Source organism: Megascapheus bottae, chromosome 1 (genome assembly GCF_031878675.1).
Source record: "Megascapheus bottae isolate mThoBot1 chromosome 1, mThoBot2.hap1, whole genome shotgun sequence".
In the NCBI taxonomy this organism is placed as follows: Eukaryota; Metazoa; Chordata; class Mammalia; order Rodentia; family Geomyidae; genus Megascapheus; species Megascapheus bottae.
In genome coordinates this window covers 17,997,205-18,019,613 of record NC_143509.1, presented here as the reverse complement: position 1 = coordinate 18,019,613, position 22,409 = coordinate 17,997,205, and the positions used below count along the sequence as shown (strand labels likewise).

The window sequence follows — 22,409 nt, the reverse complement described above, 5'->3', positions numbered from 1 at the left end:
CTGGTTAGTTGAAGACACATCTCATGAACTTTGCTGCTTGGAAATCTCAGTCTCCTGAATAATTAGGGTATAGGTGTGAGTCACGGGCATCAGAATAGTTTTTAAATTTTTAAAAAAATATCAGACCTTGGGCCTTAGGCTGTGGCTATAGTGGAGGGTAGAGTGCTTACCTGGTGTGAGTGAGGACCCTCTGGTTCCATCCCCAGACCCCACCTCCAACAGGAAAGGTAGCCATTAGAACCTCTTTGTGGCTTTTTCCTGTTGCCTGCCAAAGTCTTTCTACATTTAAGCATTCTGCAGAAGTGTATAGTGCTTTGCTACAAGTGCAAAGTCAAGTTCAATCCCTAGTACCTCTCGCTTCTCCCACCAAAAAAGTGCATTATGTGCTTTATCCAAAAACCTTGTTATAAGCCTTTTTGGTTCGCATGGATATTTCTTTTTCTTTTTCTTTGTTGTTGTTGTTGTTTTTAGTCTTTTTTTGGTCAGTTCTGGGACTAGAACTCAAGGCCTGGGCACTGTCATTGGGCTTTCTCAAGGCTAGTGCTCTACTACTTGAACCACAGCACCACTTCTGGCTTTTTCTGTGTACGTGGTGCATGCTAGGCAAGCACTCTGCCATTATGGTACAAGTCCCCACCTCTTCTCATGGATTATTTTTTAAGTAAAAGTGGCTTTCATATATTTTGTCTTTTTTTGTTGTTTTTCATTTTACTTTTTGTAGTATGGGTTATCAAACCTGGGGTCTGCCCAAGAAAGTGTTTTTACCATTTAGCTGCACAATAGATTTTCTTTCTTTTGTGTGTGTCTGGGCTTGAACTCAGAGACTCTGGGACTGGGCATTGTCCTAAGCTCTTCAGCTCAAGGCTATACAGCCCTACCCTTTGAGCCACTACACTGCTTCTGGTTTTCTAGTGGTTAATTGGAGATAAGTCTCATGGACTTTAGATCCCTGGCTGTCTTTGAACTGTAATCCTCAGATCTCAGCCTCCTGAGTAGCTAGGATTACAGGTGTGAGCCACCGCATCCACCGCACCTGGCTTTTGCCTTGTATTTTCTCGGTCAAGCAATTCATAGTGCCCGGTGCAATGTAAAACCATAGGCAGCAAGTATTTTCAGCTATTTAACTACCTTCCATTTTTTCCATTGATGGGGAGCGGAGCACCCACAATGCCAAATTCTGCTTAGATAAAAGATTTCTTGACATTTCTTTTGGCCCCTTTGGCTAGATTCTAGCAAAATTTCACTGGCCCTTTGAACCGTCATTTCCATACATAATGTATCCATTATATTGGTTGTTTCAGGGTTTTATAATTTTGTTCTTGTGCCTGTCTTCAAATGTTTTGATTTCCTTGAGGTTAAGAATACTTACAGGGGCCGAGAGTTTGGCCTAGTGGTTAAAGTGCTTGCCTAGCATGCACGAAGACCTGGGTTCGATTCCTTGTACCACATACATAGAAAAAAAAGCCGGAAGTGGTGCTGAGGCTCAAGTGGTAGAGCTCTAGCCTTGAGAAAAAAATCCAAGGACAGTGCTCAGGCCCTGAGCTGAAGCCCAGGACTGGCAAAAAAAAAAAAAAAAAAAAGATTTACATTATTTACTCTTTATTCATGTAGTGCCTACAAACTATGGTATAGATGTTGCAATAGATGTTGAAAAATGGATAAATTAGGTAACTAAATAGATTCCTTTAAATCTGTTTTTTTCTTGTAGGTAAATTCCATCTAATTTCCAAATTAGGAAGAGTAGAAAAGAGTGTAGAAGCTCACTGTGGGGCCGTGCTGGCAGGAAGGTGGAATTATGAAGGAACAGCATTAGTTACAGGTAAGTTGTTCACAGTGTTGCCTTACTGCTACATCTATACCCAATGCTTTACTTGCCAGACAAGCATTCTATCCGAGAGGGATGCCCATGGTAACACTCAATGTATTGCTTGATCGTTCATTCATTCATTCATTCCCCTTGAGGCTGCAGTCGTGTGGAGGCTTAACAAGGCCAGGACAACCACTTCCTATCTGGCTCACTCAGTAGCTCTTGGCAAGAGGCCCCTTGGTTCCTCTCTGGCTTGGACAGGAAGCTAATTCTTGCCACATGGGCATCTCCATCAGGCTGATTATTTTTACAACATGGCACCTTCTTCCATTGATCCCAAAACTAGCAAAATAGCAGTTAACAGTAATCTTTTATGACTTACCCTCAGAAATCATGCTCTCATTTAGACCATCAGTTTTTTCATCAGACACAAGTCAGTAATTACAGCCTATACTGAAAAGGAGAAAACTGAATATATGTAAATACATTTTGTGGATGTACTTTTTAAATTGCAATAGCTATCCCCTGGGCCTTCTGTAGTAGGACTTTTTTTTATTGAATGTACTTTTAAGCTTCCCCTTCTCCTGTGGCTTCTTTTTTAGCATATGAATGTGTCCTTTCAGAGTAAGAAGGAAATATAAATCTCGCTGTGGATGGTACCTCACTGGTAGAGCACTAATCTAGAATGCAGAAAATCCCAGGTCCAATCCACAGCATTGACTGCAAAAAATAGAGAAGAATAGACTGGACCACAGTGAATCCAAATGAAATAAAGAAATGGCAAATAAATAAAGTCCCCTAAACAACTCTTTCTAGCTACAACCTTATTTGCTCTTGAGCAATCCAAATCCACTGTTTTACTTGGTTAAGTGCTTAGTTCACTGGCAGTTGGCTGTAGGGGTTCCTACTACACTGAAAATTACTTCCTACAATTCAAGGCGGAGATTACAGTAACAGTGGAAGTATTATTGAATAGCATGTTCTTAAGGTTTCTGTTGAAGGAAAAAATAAAATTTTAGTCATGTAAGTTAAGACTACCTTGATAAAATTGTTTGAAAGTAACTTCTATTATATTTTACAGTTATAGTATAATAATTGAACAAGTTAATAGTTATATCTTAATTTGAACTGTGTATACATATACTTTGATTTGTATATGCAGACTGAAGCTGAATTTTATATTGTACAAAGTAATTTTTTCCCCCTCTGTACAGTTGGAGAAGATGGACAAATAAAAATTTGGTCAAAAACTGGGATGCTTAGATCGACATTAGCTCAGCAAGGTATGATATGTAATTGATGACCTTATTTTTTTTTAATTGATTTTTTTATTGTCATTAATAAAAGGGTTACATGATATTTGCCAGATAGAAGGTGCATTAATTCACATATATTGATACCCTTTCACATGTCTTGGTCCCCATTACCCCTCCCTCCACCCCCCATGACCTTATTTTTGAAAATTATAGTATACAAACATTATTTAACATCTTCCTTTATAAACAATCTATAGCATGGTTGATAATGACTTTGGTCAAGATCAAAATCTTTTTTTTTTTTTTTTTTTTTTTTTTTTTTTTTTTATATGCCAGTCCTGGGCTTGAGCTCAGAGCCTGAGCACTGTCCTTGGACTTTCTCAGCACCACTTCCAGCTTTTTTTTCTATGTATGTGGTACTAAGGAATCAAACCTGGGTCTTTGTACATGCTAGGCAAGCACTCTACCGTTAGGCCAAACTTCCAGCTCCTATATTTTCATTTCTATAATGCCTAATGATCCATGGAAACCACATCACTCTAACCATGAAGTATGAGAAATAGGCTTTTCTGTATGTTAGTGAATTTATATAATGCAATTATATGCTAGGTGATTCTTTCCCTCCCTCCCTCCTTTCCTCTCTCTCTCCCTCTTTGTTTCTTTCTTTCTTTCCTCCTTCCGTCCGTCCGTTCGTTCGTTCGTCATGGGACTTGAACTCTTCAGCTCAAGGCTACCGCCCTACCCTTGGAGCCACAGCACCACTTCCCGTTTTCTAGTGGTTAATTAGAAATAGAGTCTCTCAAGGTGAGTGAAGTGGCTTACACTTACAATCCTAGCTACTCAGGGGCTGAGATCTGAGGATCACAGTTCAAAGCCAGCCCAGGCACTAAAATGTCCGTGAGACTTGTATCTCCAATTAGTCACCAGAAAACTGGAAGTGACACTGTGGCTCAAGGGGTAGGGCAGTAGCCTTGAGCTGAAGAGCTCAGGGACAATGCTTAGGCCCAGAGTTAAAGTCCCACGACCTACCAAAAAAAAAAAAAATTCTGTGGCATATTTGATTGCTATCCTAATGGAGGAAAGATCATACACTGGTGATCTCTGACCCGATAACCCACACTAGTTAAACTTCAGTGTCTGAAGTTAAGGGAGTGGCTTGGCAGAAAGTCAATCCAGTAGTCACTCCTGCTGGGATTCAGTTTATATATAATCCTTTCTGTAGTGGCAGATAATACTCACAGTTAGGTTTTTGCATAAGTAGGGGGTATAGTTTTAAATGTTGACCCAGGACTATATCTGTAGAGACAGTTTGCTGAAGGACTTACATATTTTTCACAAATAGATGATAAAATTATGATGAGAAGCATCTGTAACTGACTGTCAAAAATTTCTTAATTTCCTTTAAAAACTCAAGTTTATTGAGTCACATTTATTTAGCTATTCATTAACCAGTGTTAACAGTATTAACCAGAAATTCCATGCACTGTTTCTCTTGAGGTTAATTCTTTGTTACCTGAGTCTCCAAGTAGAATATTTATCCATTAGTAGAAAACTTATAATTCATAGATGTGGTAATATGTGAATCCATTACTAGAAAATTTACAATTCATAGATGGGGTAATATGTGAATTTCATTAGGAAAAAAAGCCAGATGCCAATGGCTTACATCTGTAATGCTAGTTACTTAGATGGCTGGGATCTGAGGATCATGGTATGAAGCAAGCCTGAACAGGATAATCCATGAGACTCTCATCTCCAATTAACTAGCACAAAACTGGAAGTGGACCTATGTCTTACCTCAAGTGTTAGAGTGCCAGCCTTGAGTGAAAAAGTGATAGGCCCAGGCCCTGAGTTCAAGCCCCAATACTGGAACCCAACACAAATATCCAAACAAATATATCAATTTAGATTTATGGATTTGGCCAGAAGGGTAGAGTACCTGCCTAGCAAGAACTCAGATCTTTGAGTTCAAACCCTAGTACTGCCAAAAAAGTAATTTATTGTTATTTTTTTTCAGTCTCTTGGTATGCATTTAATTTTGGTTCTTAAGTAATTTATTATTGAATTATCAATAAAGTGATACAATTTAAAGTGTGTAGTTACAAAACAAATCTTTAAAAAACAAATGTGTAAAAAATGTTTACAAAGTTGTGTAAAGAGGTTTTTTCTATTTAACATGCCAATTGATGAGTACAGTGCATTCTGATCAACATCCTTTCCATCATTCACCACCACTATGCATCCCAGTTCCACTAATTTCTTTTTTTAAATTAAAGAATTTATTAACATTGATTTTTACATCATATTTCAAAGGACGTGTTTAACGAACAAATATTCAAGAAGGGAATCTTTATATACAATCACTGGCACTTAGATTTTAGTAAAAGGCAAAAGATTTATACGATCTGAAGAGTAACCAGAATATTAGATTTTAGAACATAATCAAAATTAGGCTGAGGGTTTGTATGTCATAGATACATAATAATCTATGTAATAAAACATTATGTCTATAGAGTCATAAGTTTTTTTTGCTCTTTTTTTTAATAATTTTTTATTGTAATTAATAAAAGGGTTACATGATATTTGCCAGATAGAAGGTGCATTAATTCACATACATTGATACCCTTTCACATGTCTTGGTACCCATCACCCTCCCCCCCACCTACCACCCACCCCCCGTCTTGGTTTTCCCCCCTTCCCTATCAAATTTCAAATAACCAAATACAAATAAATTCAATATATCAGATAACAAAGTGAGATACTGTAACAATATGAGATACCCAAGAGACAGCAAAGGAGATGAAAGATAACATAGTACATTAAGGACAATAATCATTCATTATATGGCTTTTGTTTCAGTATCCTGGAGGTCCTTTCAAGTAGCTTCATACTATATGGCCTTATATATCAAGGTTTTGCTGTATTGCAGATCTCTGCTACTAGAGCCCAAGGTTTCTACTGGTTATGACAAATGAGGGAAACCATTGAGCCTAAGTTCCTTTGAGTCTGGCTTACTTCACTTAATATGATTTTTTCTAAGTCTTTCCATTTCCTAACAAATGGGTCGATGTCATTTTTTCTGACAGCAGCATAGAATTCCATTGTGTACAAATACCACAACTTGTTGATCCACTCATCAACTGAGGGACATCTAGGTTGGTTCCATATCTTTGCTATGGTGAATAATGCTACAATGAACATTGTTGTGCTAGTGGATTTAGTATGCCCTGGATTTTGCATGGTTGGGTAAATGCCAAGTAGTGGAATTGCTGGGTCATAGGGGAATTCTATGTTTAGCCTTTTGAAGCACTGCCATACTGCTTTCCATAGTGGTTGAACGAGTTTGCACTCCCACCAACAGTATAGTAGTGATCCCTCCTGGCCACATCCCCTCCAGCATCTGTTATTATTCGTTTTCCTGATCCTGGCCATTCTAATTGGAGTGAGGTGGAATCTTAGAGTTGTTTTGATTTGCATTTCTTTTATGACCAGAGATGTTGAGCATTTCTTCATGTGTCTATAGGCCATTTTTGTTTCTTCTTCAGAGAAGTAGAGTCATAAGTTTTTATGACTAGGTAGTTGTGTTTATATTTCCAGTACCATGTCCATAGCATTGGGTATGCAGCTTTTGAGTCCTCGCTCTTGTACTGTTTGGATCTAATAGCCACATATTAAGGAAACCATGCGCCTTTTGTTCCTTTGGTCTTGACTTGTCTTACTCAACATGATCCGCTCTAGATTCATCCACTTCCCTGCAGATGCCATTATTTTATCTTGTCTGTTGGCTATGTAGAATTCCACATTTTCTATATCCATTTGTCTGCAGTAGGGCATCTGGATTATTTCCATTGCCTTGCTATTGTGAATAGTGCAGAGATAAACATAGCTGAGCAGGTATCCTTATCATATCTTATTTTAATTTTCTAATGATGTCCCACAGGGCTCAGCACTTAAATTAGGAAATTTAGATTTTCTGTTTCTCTTGAAAAATTGGAAGATGTGGCAACATTGAGCTTATTTTCTGGCATAAATCTTCATTTAAAAATTTTGTTGTCGTTTTGTTTTTGTGGGTGAGGGGGCTTGAACTCTGGGCCTGGGTGCTGTCCCTGAGCTCTTTAGCTTAAGGCTACTGCCCTACCTATACCCCTGGACCTGGGTGTTTCCCTGAGCTCTTCAGCTCAAGGCTACTGCCCTACCCCTGGAGCCGCAGAGCCACTTCTGGTTTTCTAGTGGTTAATTAGAGATGAGTCTCCCTGACTTTTTAGTGCCTGGGCTGGCTTTGAACCATGATCCTCAGATCTCATCCTCCTGAGTAGCTAGGATTACAGGCGTGAACCACCAGGCCTAGCTTTGTCTTAGTTTTAATTACCATCTTCTATTGTTTTTGAAAGTGATATTTCATTGTGGTTTTGATTTGCATTCTTCTGATAGCTACTGAGATTGAAACATCTTTTCATTGTTTATTGGCCATTTGTATATCTACTTGAAGGAAATACCTATTCAAATCCTTTGCCTGCTTTAAAAAGTATTGGAAAGGCTTTCCAGCAAGTATTGTAACATCATTTTACCTTTTTTGGGGGGTAGGTAATGCGGTTGAACTTTGGGACTGGGTGATGTCCCTGAGCTCTTTTGTCCAAGGCCCACACCCTACCACTTTGAGCCATAGCTCCACTCACATTTTCTGGTGGTTATCTGGAGATAAGAGTTTCACAGTCTTTTCTGCCCAGGCTGGCTTTGAACTACTACCCTCAGATCTTAGCTTCCTGAATAGTTAGGATTACAGACGTGAGCCACCAATGCCTGGCTCTTACCAATTTCTGAAGGATGAAGAAATTAGGTAAGGAAATGGGTTTGTTGGCTGTGGTAGGGCTATGGGGGAAGTTAGCATGGTCAGAAGCAGGAGGACAGTATAACAAGAGGCACAGAAGTCAAGTCTGTGGAACAGATACAGGATACAGGCTATGTAAGGGGTGGTACTACAAGAAGAAATAAGACCTTTGTAGCCCTGGATGCTAGATGAAGGGTGTGAGGTAAACATATGTATTAACATCATTTTCCTTAACCTCATTTTCACACAAACACCTGAACAGGAGGAAAGATTTGTTTTAGCTCTGGGTTTCAGGAGTGTGAGTCTGGGGTGTCTGCCCTTTGTATGTGGGTCATCATGAGGTAAAGCATGATTGATGGCAGGAACATGAGGGGAGAAGCCCCAGTTCTGGGGCTTGAGCTCAGGTGCTGGGCCCTGTCTTGGGCTTTTTCTCAAGTCTAGAGCTCTACCACTTGAGCCTCAGCACCACTTTCAGCTTTTCTATGTGTGTGGTACCAAGGAATTGAACCCAGGTCTTTGTGCATGCTAGGTAAGCACTCTTCTACTAGGCCAAACTCCCAGCCTTGGAGAAGGTTCTTTTATCTTATGGTGAACAGGAGGCAGAGAGACACAGAAGAGCCCTTAATAAGATATAGTCCCCAAGGACATGTGCCTACATCCTCCTGCCTACACCCTTTCCTGAACTTTCAACCAAATCCCAAGTTGTACCACCAGCTGGGAACCAAAGATTGTACATGAGCCTATAAGGATACTTCATATTCAAATGCAAATAGCATACAGAAACATCAAAGAAAGCATCAACTAGGAGACTGAGACATGACTATCAGGATATTTGCATTAATAGGACATGCAAAATAAATCGGAAGAAGTTGAGCTTAGCTGAAGTGAGCCTTTCAGATTAGCTGAAAGGTTCTATGCTAGTTCCAATTAAGGCTTGAGGGGATGGTGGTGATAGTTCCTAGGGGATGAAAGGGATGGCTGCCCTTCAAGGGTGAGATGTCCAGAAAGGAGAATAAAGTAGGGTGTGTGTGGAGATGATCATGTTTTTGAATATGTAGAGTTTGAAATTGTTGTATAGAGATTTCTTTGGGACAAATAGAAAAGAGTAATACATCAAAGGAAGAGGCTAAAATATTAATATGAGAGTCAATTACATAAAGGTGAACGATGAAAAGAGATGTTCTGGGGATGTTGAGACCCTCCTTCTACTCACGGGAGAGGTGGCTGAGGACTGAAAGGAGAGAACAAATCTTTTTTCTGACCTAGTGACATACATACATAACCAAAAATGTGCTTGTTTTGAATAAATACCTTCTGATTATTTATTGTTAGTATAAGTCTCCTACAAATACAAGAAAGGATAATTATTCTTTTGTTTTTGAACTCTTAATAATTTGGCCAAAAAATACTGAATGACAAATGGCATGAACAACCCAGTAAACTGCATTACAAGGTTGCTTCTGGCTGTAGTCATGAAGATAATACATATTTAGCATCAGACTTCATAGTAGGCCTTCTATTCATAGAACTCTGTTATTTTCAGGGCAAAGATAGTTAACGATGAACAGTTTGTTTCAAATGCATTTTTAAAAACATACAGAAAAACCTTGATGGAATATTTTTATAGTATGAATTTGAAAAACAGGGTCTTTTTGACCAAGTACTTCCTTAAACATTTGAAATACATTTTTGTCTCCTCTTCTGTGGTTTAAAATGCCTTCAACAGGTTGAAAGAATTTAGATAATTTGTTTTACACAGAGATAAGGGTCTGACATTTAACACAACCCCAGGTGCATGTGGTTTCTTAAAAAATGTCAGAAAGGTATCACATGATTTTAGTGTACTAAGTCAGAAAAACAAGATCTTTTTGAGTGTCTTAACTGAAATGGAACATAAATAAAAATTCCCAATATAAAAAGCAAGACAGTAGTTATTATAAAGTTAGTGTTTCCATCTCTGTTAATGATAGCCAGTATATCTTGATATGTAATTTGCTAAAATTTTTGCTTTAAAGTGATTTAATCTGAATCTTAATTTTTTTTGGCCAGTCCTGGGCTTGAGCTCAGGGCCTGAGCACTGTCCTTGGACTTCCTCAAGGCTAGAGCTCTACCACTTGAGCCTCAGCACCACTTCCAGGTTTTTTTTTTTTTTTTTTTTTTTTAATGTATGTGGTACCAAGGATTTGAACCCTGGTCTTTGTGCATGCTAGGCAAGCACTCTACCACTAGGCCAAACTCCTGGCCTGAGTCTTAATTTTTTTATTCTTATACTGACATTGCACAGTGAAGTACAATGCTGGGAATAATTCATGCTTTCATAAGTATGTTATAGCAGCATTTTCCTTGCTAGGGTTTTCTCTCAACTGCTAGTGGGACGCATTTCATCATAATAGAAATCATTATTTTCTTTTTTAAAATTTTACTGTCAGGATAATGTGTAGAGGGGTTACAGGTACATTTGTTAGGTGGCATTACTTCTGGCACATTGATACTGGCACATTGATACCCCTTCTCATGTTTTTGTCCCCGATTCTCTCTCCCTACTCCTTTCCAATCATCTTGTTTTCCCCCTTCCCTTCCTTATTTCAAATAAATAAATGTATATACAATATACCAGGTAGAAGTCATTATTTTCTAAAGAAGCAGCAGGATTTTAAAAAAGATAAATCATTTCTTTGTGAAGCCAACTTATTCATTTGAATAATGATCTGTATCTGAATCAGCCTTATAGAAATTTATATAGCTCTGTTGTTCATCTTCATTTTTCCAAAGCAAATATATACATGTTACATATATAATGTATATACATATATAACATGTACATATACATATGCACATTACATATCTATATTCATCTCATTTCAAAAGGAAACATATATAGTATGATTGAATAAAGATATACAGCAGTTTCACAATTAGTATTTTATTTAAATAAAAGGAAAGTGTAATGAAGACTTTCATTGTTCTTGATATGAAACCTATTTTGATTTTTTTTTTCTTTTGCCAGTCCTGGGGCTTACACTCAGGGCCTGAGCACTGTCCTTGGGCTTCCTCAAGGCTAGAGCTCTACTTTGAGCCACAGTGCCACTTCTGGCTTTTTTTTCTTTTTTGTGGGTAATGGGGCTTGAACTCTGGGCCTGGGTGCTGTCTCTGACCTCTTCAGCTCAAGGCTGAGCCAAACCCTTGCTTCCCATTTTCTAGAGGTTAATTGGAGATAAGAGTCTCATAATTGGAGATAAGAGTCTCATGTCCTTTGGTGCCTGGGTTGGCTTTGGATCTTGATCCTCAGATCTCAGCCTCCTGAGTAGCTAGGATTACAGGTATGAGCCGCCATGCCTGGCTATTTCTGGCTTTTTCTATGTATGTGGTACCAAGGATCAAACCTGGGTCTTTGTGCATGCTAGACAAGTATTCTCTACCACTAGGCCAAACTCACGGCCTGAATTTTGATTTTTTGATTTTATTTATTTATTTTTGTCAGTTGTGGGGCTTGTACTGGGCCTGGGTGCTGTCCCTGGGCTCTTCAGCAAAAGGCTACTGCCCTACCCCTGGAGCAACAGCTTCACTTCCAGTTTTCTAATGGTTAATTGAAGATGAGAGTCTCACAGTCTTTAGTGCCCAGACTGGCTTTGAACTGTGATCCTCTTTCAGTCTCCTAAGTAGCTAGAATTACAGGTGTGAGCCACTGTGTCCTATTCTGTATTTTGATTTTTTTTTTTTTTTGGCAGTCTTGAGCTTGTGTTCAGGGCCTGAGCACTATCCTTGGGCTTTCTCAAGGCTAGTGCTCTACCACGTGAGCCACAGCACCACTTCTGGTTTCTTTTCTGTGTATGTGGTACCAAGGAATTGAATCCCGGTCTTTGTGCATGCTAGGCAAGTACTCTACCACTAGGCCAAGCTCCCCGCCCTGTATATTGAATTGTTAATGGTAAAAAAATTGAACTAATAATAATAAGACTTAGCTATTGATTTCATTTAGGGTTCCTTATTTATCATAAAGAACTCTATTTGTTCCCATTGCTTGTATTTGATAATAAAAATATGATTAAAATGTATGTTAAGGGGCCAGGAGTGTGGCATAGTGTAAGAGTTTTTGCCTAGAATGCACAAAGCCCTGGGTTTAATTCCCTGATACCACATCCACAGAAAAAGCTGGAACTGGAAAAGCTGTGGTTCAAGTAGCAGAGTACTACCTTTGAGCCAAAAGTGTCCAAGGACAGTGCCCAGGCCCTGAGTTCAAGCCCCAGAACTGGCAAAACCAATGAAATTGCTTAACTTTCCTCTATAAACTTCTTTATTTTTCTGATGCAAATTATTATACCTGTTTTTTTTTGTACCTTAAGAACAACAATCATTCATTATATGGCTTATGTTTACATCATATTTTAAATGACAAGTTTAACAAACAAGTGTTCAAGGAGGGAATCTCTAATTACAAACACTGGGACTTAGTATTATACTTAGAACTTAATCAAAATTAGGCTAAGGGTTTGTATGTCATAGAAACATATTAATTTATGAAATAAAACATTATATCTATAGAGTCATAGGTTTTTAATGTCTATATAGTTATGTTTGTATTTCCATTACCATGTCCATAGCTTTGGGTATGCAGTTATTGAGTTCTCGCTCTTGTACTCTTTGGATTTAATAGCTGCATATTAAGGATACCATGCGCCTTTTGTTCCTTAGGTCTTGACTTGTCTCACTCAACATGATTCGCTCTAGATTCATCCACTTCTTTTTTTTTTTTTTTTTTTTTTTTGTGGGTCATGGGGCTTGAACTTGGCCTGGGCGCTGTCCCTGAGCTCTTCAGCTCAAGGCTAACACCCTACCCTTGAGCCAAGCCCCACTTCCCATTTTCTAGAGGTTAACTGGAGATGAGTCTCAGGTCCTTTAGTGCTCTGCTTGCTTTGAGCCCTGATCCTCAGATCTCAGCCTCCTGAGTAGGATTACAAGTGTGAGCCACCGACCGACTCTACCTGTTTTTTTTTTTTGCCAGTCCTGGGCTTGAGCTCAGGGCCTGAGCATTATCCTTGGACTTTCTCAAGGCTAGAGCTTTACCACTTGAGCCTCAGCACCATTTCTGGCTTTTTTCTATGTATGTGGTACCGAGGAATCGAACTCGGGTCTTTGTGCATGCTAGGCAAGCACTCTACCACTAGGCCAAACTCCCGGTCCTCTACCTGTTTTTTAATAGTCTTATTATTTTAAAAATTGTGCTTGTAGCAGGAAGTAGTTTCCTTGTCCCAACAGGTGTAGATCAGTGTTCTGAAGAAAAGTTTATAAACCAAGAAATGGTGACACAGCTGACTTAATGGGGCCACAAATTAAATGTTTAAGTTTGGAGGCTCTTCATCTTTTGTCCCAACCACTACTAAAGGCCTAGAGTCACATCCTGTATAACTCAACAGAGGGAGTTGTGCATACTGAACTACTTTCCTGGAATATATGTCTGTCAGACTGTAGTATACTCCAGGAAAGTAGAACTTAATGTAGTCAGGAAGACCTGATATTTCATACAGTGAAACCAGATTAAAAATACAGCATGTCGCCTGTGGTGATATATAGGTTTGCAGTCCCAGCATTTGGGAGACTATAGGGGAAAGATGGGCAAGTGCAAAGCCAGCCTGAGGTGTATAGACTACCTACAACAAACAAAATACAACATTGCAGTGGATCATAAGATTTTTTTAAAACATTAACTATTAATATAATTATATTTAATATTAGTTCCGCGTGTATTCAGTATCATACTATTTTCCACTTTAAAAGGGTAATATAAAAGGAAGAAATGAAGTAATATACCACATTCCTTTATTGGTCCTAGTAAAAGTCTCTATTTTTATTTTTACTCATTAATTTTTCAAAGTTACTTTTTGTTTTGTGCTAGTACTGGGGCTTGAATTCAGGGGTTGAGTGTTGTCCACTATTTTTTTTTGCTCAATGCTAGAGCTCTACCACCTGAATTCTGGCGTTTTGGCTATTTATTCGAGTGGAGGTAAGAGTCTCATGGATTTTCTTTCCTGTCTGACTTACTGTGGTGATCCTCAGATCGCAGCCTCCTGAGTAGCTAGGATTACAGGTGTGAGTCACTGATGCCTAGTTGTGATTGTTAGCTTGATTGGATTGAGAAATGCCCAGCAGATTTAGAAAAGCACCTTAGCTGATTTCAAAGACCATTAGATTGTGAAAGTTCTAATAAATAGTTTAATCTGCTGATGGATTAAAAATTTGAGTAGACTATTCTGTGGAGAGATGGTAGAATGTGGAAGGCAGGACCTCGTTGGAGGAAGCAGGTGACAGGGAGACTGTCTTGGAAAGCATAGCCTGCTCTGGCTTTTTCCTGTCTCTTGTTCTGCTTTCTGGCTGCCATGAACTGAGCAGCTCTCTACCATGCCCTCCCCTTCCCGTGGACCAAAGCCTGTGAAACTGTGAGGAAATAATATCCCTCCTTTTTAAAGTTATTTCCATCAGTATTATGTCACAGCAATGAAAATGTCTGACCAACACAGCCAGTAGTGAAAGTTTCTCAGCATAATTTTCCTCTTCTGTTTCTGACAGGAACACCAGTGTATTCTGTAGCCTGGGGCCCAGATTCAGAGAAGGTTCTTTACACCGCAGGCAAGCAGCTCATCATTAAACCCCTCCAACCAAATGCAAAAGTTTCACAGGTACTGCTCAGGCATTTGTAAATTGCTATCCAGATCTACCTAAACGCTAAGCTAGTAGTTACTTGAAATCTTTCTTCTGGGTGGTCTTTTTGTACAGTCTTAATATGTAGTTTATAGATTAGGGAATATCTGTTTATGTTTCCAAAAAGGCTCATTTCTCCCTTCGTCCAACTCACATCATACAAGTTAAATGATAAAGATGTTTTGGATTTCTGAATTTTCACATGACTTAACACAGGAGTCTCTTTTAACAGTCAGCTTCCAATGTATCGACTTGAAACTAAACTTAAATTATAACTTTTGGAGTTTGCTTAGACGTTTTTGTTTTTGTTTTAGTGGGTAGCCCAGTCTGGCCTGGGCTTAGCTTCTATAAAGTGCTGGATTTATAGGCATTTGCCATATGCCCAGCCACTGTTGCTTTGTCTGCTTAATCATTATAATTTATCTTGTCAAACACTGAGTTCTTTCTAAGAGCCTGATCTTTTTTTTTTTTTGTATTAGAATGTAGCAAGAGTAAGTCTAATACTTAGAACAAATTAAATGTATAGATTTTATGAATAACAGAATATTTAACTTAAGGATAAATGTTCGTCCAGCAGGAAGAGCTAGTTTAGGAATTCAGTATTAAAGGAGAAAGGGAGAAGAGTGATTGTTGTAGGCCCAGTATCCCAGAAGGATTGTTCATAACTTACAGAGAAATGACAAACCAAGAACCACATAAAAACAAGCAAAACAACAATAGTACTTAAGACAAGTCAGGTGGGACAAATACATTGAAAAATTACTATTATTTTTCCTTATGGTGCCAGAACTGTGGCTTTTTGGTGGTTAACTGGAATAAGAGTCTCAAGGACTTTCTTACATGGGTTGGTTTTGAACCACAATCCTCACAGCCCAGTCTCTTGTGTAGGTAGTGTTACAGATGTGAGTTCCTGGTATCCCCAGCTATATGCATTCTTTTTTATTCATTTAATTTTTTTGTCAGTCTTGGGACTTGAACTCAGGGCCTGGACACTGTCCCTGAGCTTCTTTTGCTCAAGGCTAGCACTCTATACCACATGAGCCATAGTACCACTTCTAGCTTTTTCTGTTTATGTGGTACTGAGGAATTGAACTCAGGGATTCATGCATGCTAGCCACTCTACCACTAAGCCACATTCCCAGACCATGGTATATACGTTCTTAATATATCTGGAATATATAAAGTTTCAGTTGTACAATTGTGAATCAAACTCATAAAGGTAAAGACAATGTAAAGGCAAAGAGACCATGAAGATAAAGAGAATATGCAGGAAAAAATTGAAGACATTAATAAAGAATGTATACATACAGTAGAGTTCAACCAAAAGAAAACAAGCTAGGAAACAGCTCAGTAATAGAGTATACTTAGCATGTGTGAGGCCCTGGACTCAATCTTAGTATCAGTAATGGTATCACCGTACAGAGGAGACAGCCAGAATTGGATTCTACTGATAATCTGAAATTGATAACATTTATTTCAGTGTTGTCACATAAATGTCAAACCTGACCTAGTTTAACAGTGATTTCCATCAGAATCTAGGCAACTAAACAGATTCATGGAGCTGTAAGCTATCTAGTAGATATAGTAAGTTGCTTTCATCGGTGTAACTTAGAAATGATACCAGCCAATAAGGAATAGCAAAGACGGTTAGAAGGAATAAAGTTTTAAGAAAGAGACATAGCCACTTAGGAGTGTGAGGCAGGAGGATTGCTTGAGCCCAGGAGTTCAGGGATAGCTTGGCCAATATAGTGAGACCTTCATCTCTTTAAAGAAAAAAAAAAAGTATCTTTCCATTGTTGCATTGGTCTCGGGAATTGAACTCAGGTACTGGGTACCATACCTGAGCTTTTTTGCTCAAGGCTAGCATTGTTACTTGACCCACAGCTCTACTTTTGGCTTTCTGATGGCTAATTGGAGATGAGAGTCAAATGGACTTTCATGACCAGGCCAGCTTCGAATCATAATCCTCAGATCTCAGTCTCCTAAGTGGCTAGGATTACAGGCATGAGCCACAAGTACACAGCTTTAAAAGTATTACTGTCTTTTGTTTCTTTTTTTCTTTTTTCACAGTGGAAAGCCCATGATGGCATAATTTTAAAAGTAGATTGGAACTCAGTCAATGATCTTATTTTATCTGCTGGTGAAGATTGCAAATATAAGGTATGTAACTGTTTATGGACTATTATAGATCAAACAACATGTTAGGTGCAAAGTATTTAGCAAATACCTTTAATAACTTAACAGTTGACTTTATTTTTAACTGGTATTTAAAATCTCAACTTGTCATTCACCTTTAAAATTTAACTTAATAACCGAGCAGCTGAGCAGCAGCCGTGAGATAAAGTGCACAAGGACAGCACCATGGCCTTGTGCTCAAGGCTCAGGACCGGCACACCTATATATCAAAAGTAAAAAAGTGTTAACTCCTCCTGGGAACAGACCCACGGTCACTGGAAATCAGCCCTGGGCCCCCCGTGGAGCCATTCCTCCAAACCTCCCGGCCACCCCTCAGGCCTGGCTAGACACCTGACCAACATCCTCAGCTCAACCCCTCGTCCTTCCCCACACCACTGCACCACTGCTGCCAACCCTGCACCGTCCTGGCAGCTCCTTGGCCTCCCGGCTCCACACGAGCACCATTTGCATCGCCCAACAGGAAACATGGCGGACAGAGGCGCTAAAATCCCCAAGGCTGCACGGGGCCCACAGTGAGTCCTGAGCCCAGGAATGAAGCCCACAAGTACCCATGCCACACATGGAGGGGAAGGTTCTCCAGAGAGGCCTCCCTTCCCCATGACTGCCTTTCCTTGTGGCTACCCCGTGACAAGACCTCAGTGCGGTCTTCACTCCCCTCTGTCCATGCTCTGCATTGCCATCACTGTGTGGTTCTTGATTTCCAGTCTGAGCATGCGTACCAGCCATCCTCCCACTGCGCATGTGCCTGTTTGCTCCAAGGGAGGGAACCTCTCAGAGTCTCATGTCTAAAACTTAGAGCCTAGCTTCCTGGATGACTAGGATCACAGGCCATGAGCTATAGGTGACCAATTTATAATACTTTTTTTCAAACAATATTTGGTGAATTTCATTATGTTGGCTTGAGAGAGAGAGAAGTAAAGAGAGTATACATATATATATATATATACATCTAATAATCGATGGTATATCAGTGTTTTCCCCCAATAATGTGTTTTATATTGTTGTTGTTGTTGTTGTTTTTTTGCCAGTCCTGGGCTTGAGCTCAGGGCCTGAGCACTGTCCTTGCACTTTCTCAAGGCTAGAGCTCTACCACTTGAGCCTCAGCACCACTTCCGCCTTTTTTCTATGTATGTGGTACCAAGGAATTGAACCCAGGTCTTCGTGCATGCTAGGCAAGCACTTTAACCAGTAGGCCAAACTCCCGGCCCTTTTATATTGTTTTGTGAAGCAATACATTTGAGACTCAAAATATTATATGCCACTCATACTTTAAAAATGTATTCAATTATATATTATAGTATATATTACCCTATGTATTATATATTATATATAATTTATTTGATTAATTTCTAATTTAATTACTGATCTATAATTATCAAAATTGAAATCCAGATTTCTATCAGGAAATAAAGTAACTATACTTGGAAAATTCTTCTACACTGATGACTTATAAAGGTTAAATACAGTAATTAAAATGTACATTGATGATGGAGAAGACATAAAAGGAAGAGGAATTATGAAAGAGCCAGTGGGAAGAAGACAAATTGGTCCACACCAAGAAAACCTCCACAACCCAAACTTGCTGAACTATTAACAAAATACATGCAAATGTATCTAGGTAATAGGAAAAGTATTGCCACAATTATTTCTGAGTAAGGTGGTCTAGCAGTGTGTTGAGCAAGCAGCAAAGTAAAAGATCTTGGTAATTGATGATCCAAAACTATGCAGTTTTGAAAAGAAGGTTCATAATAAAACAAGGAAAAGCTTGTAAAGTTCTCTTGTATCAGGCAAATGGGAATTTGTGGGGAAAGAAATGGAAAGCAGATGTATCAACATATACCTTTGTATATTCTTTGATCTTTAAAGCAGATTTGCCTCTTTATTACAGAAATACATAATAAACATATAAAATATTAACTTGGGCCGAGAGTTTGGCCCAGTGGTAGAGTGCTTGCCTAGCAAGCACAAAGACCTGGGTTTGATTCCTAAGTACCACATACATAGAAAAAAGCTGGAAATGGTGCTGTGACTCATGTGATAGAGCTCTAGCCTTGAGAAAGTCCAAGAACAGGCCCTGAGTTCAAGCCCCACGACTGGAAAAAAAAATTAATAGCAATATCATTTGAGTCCCTGGTTTTAAAATGTGCCTTGATTTTAATATGCCCGTTAAAGTTTTTAAAAACAGAGCTACTGCTTTACTAAAATCTGGTCTATTTTTAGAACCATGGGTCATGAGGTTGGACTCTGGGCCTGAGTGCTGTCCTTGAGCTCTTCAGCTCAAGGCTACTGCCCTACCCCTATCCCTGGGCCTAGGCATTGTTTCTGAGTTCTTCAGCCACAGCCCCACTTCCCATTTTCTAGTGGTTTAATTGGAGATAAGAGTCTAACATTCTTTAGTGCCCAGGCTGGCTTTGAATAGTCATCCTCAGATCTCAGCCTCCTGAGTAGCTAGGATTACAGGCATGAGCCACCAGCACCTGGCTTGTGAAATTACTTCTTTTGAAAGTTGACAGATACCTCATTGAGCAGGAAGAAATAAAAGAAATTTAAAGCACTATGAATGCTCTTTATCACTTTTAAATACACTAAGATTTAAAATGTCTCAAAAAGTAAACTTAAGGGGCCGGGAGTTTGGCCTAGTGGTTAAAGTGCTTGCCTAGCATGCATGAAGACCTGGGTTCGATTCCTCGGTACCACAAACATAGAAAAAAGCCGGAAGCGGTGCTGATGCTCAAGTGGTAGAGGTCTAGCCTTGAGAAAGTCCAAGGACAGTGCTCAGGCCCTGAGCTCAAGCCCAGGACTGGCAAAAAAAAAAAAAAAAAAAAAAAGTAAACTTAACACTACACATAGATGTAGTGTTATACTTATGATTAGAAAAATCTGAAAATTATGATATACATTTTTGGGATATTTTTGGTTTAAGGAATGTATGCTTGTTTGCTTTCTTTCTTTCTTTCTTTCTTTTTCTGGAGGCTACTGCTTACTACTTGAGCCATAGCACCACTTCTGGATTTTTCTGTGTGTGTGGTACTGAGGAATTGAACCCAGGGCTTTGTACATGCTAGGCAAGCACCCTACAACCTGGCCACACTCCCAGCCTACGTATTTTTTTTCATATATTTTTTATTGTAATTAATAGAAGGGTTACATGATATTTGCCAGATAGATGGTGCATTAATTCCCATACATTGATACCCTTTCATATGTCTTGCCTACGTATTATATTTTTATCCCTTCTCAATGATAGTAAAAACATTTTACTGCTAATATTTTTTTATATATTTTTATTGTAATTAATAAAAGGGTTACATGATATTTGCCAGATAGAAGGTGCATTAATTCACATACATTGATACCCTTTCACATGTCTTGGTACCCATTACCCTCCCTTACTGCTAATATTTTACAATTAGGATTTTTTCATTTTTATTTAAGGACAAAGTTCTTTGAAGTAGTGGGATGATTGTTATAGTAAGAGTTTTAAAATTTTGCTTTTGTAGGTGTGGGATAGTTACGGCCGCCTGCTGTACAACTCTCAGCCTCATGAACACCCCATTACCTCAGTTGCCTGGGCTCCCGATGGAGAAATATTTGCTGTTGGGTCATTTAATACTTTACGCTTGTGTGACAAAACAGGGGTAAGTTCTCATGTGAGCAGTTGCAGATGTGGTCTTGCAACATGCACACACACACTTCTCACTTAGTACAGAATAGTTTTTAATGAATTGCATTTGACGGAATCTTTCTAATATTTCTTATAAGTGTGTTGGTTCTGTCAACTCCCGATTTATGGGTTCCACCAAACCGTTTAAGTTTGAGGTAGGAGCATGTTCTCTGTTATTTGTTTTTCCAGAAATACTTGTTTTGAGTATGACTGTGAAAGATAGTGAAATAAAGTATTAAAGTTGATACCCATTCAATATAGAGTATGGTTTTAATTTGTTTTAGCTATTAGAATGTTTTATAGAAAATTTCAGTTGTTTATTTTTATAAGGAATTAGTAGTAAATTAAAATATTCTTTTTAAACAAAAAGGACGTATTTTTCTTTGTTAAGAATTCATATTTGAATATGTATGGGAACTCTTCCTTACAGGGTATGCCTTCTTTCAGACAAACTCTGTTTAGAACTAAGTAGCTGAAAGTCGGGTGCGGTGGCTCACGCCTATAATCCTAGCTACTCAGGAGGCTGAGATCTGAGGATCAAGGTTCAAAGCCAGCCCAGGCACTAAAAAGTCCTTAAGACTCTTATCTCCATTTAACCACTAGAAAACCTGAAGTGGCACTGTGGCTCAAGGGCGGGCAGTAACCTTGAGCTAAAGAGCCTAGGGACAATGCACAGGCCCAGAGTTCAAGTCCCACAACCGACCAAAAGCAAGCAAGCAAGCAAGCAAACAAAACAAACAAAAAAAACCAGCTGGAGAACTAAAGTCCCAGGTACTCTTATCTCCTATTCATGACCAGAAACCTGGAAGTGGTCCTGTGGCTCAAGAGGTAGAGTGTTAGCATAGAAGAGCTCTGGGACAGTGCCCAGGCCTAGCAGTAGGACAGTAGCCTTGAGCAGAAGAGCTCAAGGACAGCACCCAGGCCCAGATTTCAAGCCCCATGACCCACCAAAAAAAACCAAAACAAAACCAAAACCAAAACTAAATACCTGAGGTCACTGACATTTGCCCATTGTTACTGGAGAGTGACTTGTTCCATTGAAGAGCTCACAAGGCAGTAGTGACAGAAAGAGTTGGAGTTGTATTAGTCAGTTTTCTGTCACTAATGAAATACATGAGAAAAATTAAGAAGGGAACAAGGGTTATTTGGCTGACAGTATTTGAGACTCCAGTCCATGATCAATTGGGTCTTTGGGCCTGTAGCAAGGCAGCATATCATGGCAAGAGTGAGGTAAAGCAGAACCACATCCCTTATCAGCCAGGAAGCAAAAGGGAGAGAGGACTGGCTGTGTCCTACAGTCCTACTTGAGTGGCCACAGAGACCTAGAAGACCTCCTTGGGAGCTGGCCCGGGAGCGGCCCTCCCTGCTGCCTCTGCTGTGGTACGGGACTTCAGGCTCAATACAAGCCTTTTCTTGTGTTGCCATTAGCTCAAGTGGCAGCAAAGCAGAGAAGCTGACACAGAGGAAGGAAGCCTTAGCAGCGGAATAGCGTCTCCTTGTAACTACTGACTGACATTGCTCTGCTTTGTCAGCAGGTGGTGCTATTGCTTATATGAAAGATAACCTGTAGCCATTTTGCATATTGTCATACAATGATATTGGCTTATCATTATAAATTTACTCTCTGCTTATTCACTCCATCCAATTAACATAATTGTTATAATTCATCATCTGCAGCAACTGGTCTTACTGCAGTATGTAACTTCATTGTTAGTGTACTGTAACCTTTTCATTACCAGTATAACTTTATTATCATATGCCGGGGCCTACTGGCAGCAAATTGGGGTTCCTGAAATAGGGGGCAGGGACTGGAAAAAATAGAGAGACAAACACATGGGGTCCGGGAGATCTGCTGTTTATTCTCAACTCAAGGCTTATATCCCTTCTTGAAACCAGGGAACTTCCAGGTGTTACATTCATATGGTAAATCTCAGGTCATTTAAACAGAATAAGGCCAGAAAA

At 39.2% G+C, this 22,409-nt stretch overlaps 1 protein-coding gene across 2 annotated transcripts in view; it reads left to right on the top strand.

The window, feature by feature from the left end:
* The window catches only part of Ift80 (intraflagellar transport 80), a 70,045-nt gene that overhangs the window by 4,204 nt on the left and 43,432 nt on the right, over nt 1-22,409 (top strand). For both annotated transcript variants that reach the window (XM_090338302.1, XM_090338311.1), the window contains 5 exons: nt 1,709-1,819; nt 3,022-3,090; nt 14,456-14,565; nt 16,658-16,747; nt 20,284-20,421. In XM_090338302.1, the coding sequence (XP_090194428.1) occupies nt 1,709-1,819; nt 3,022-3,090; nt 14,456-14,565; nt 16,658-16,747; nt 20,284-20,421 (518 nt within the window). The remainder of the gene's footprint in view (nt 1-1,708; nt 1,820-3,021; nt 3,091-14,455; nt 14,566-16,657; nt 16,748-20,283; nt 20,422-22,409) is intronic.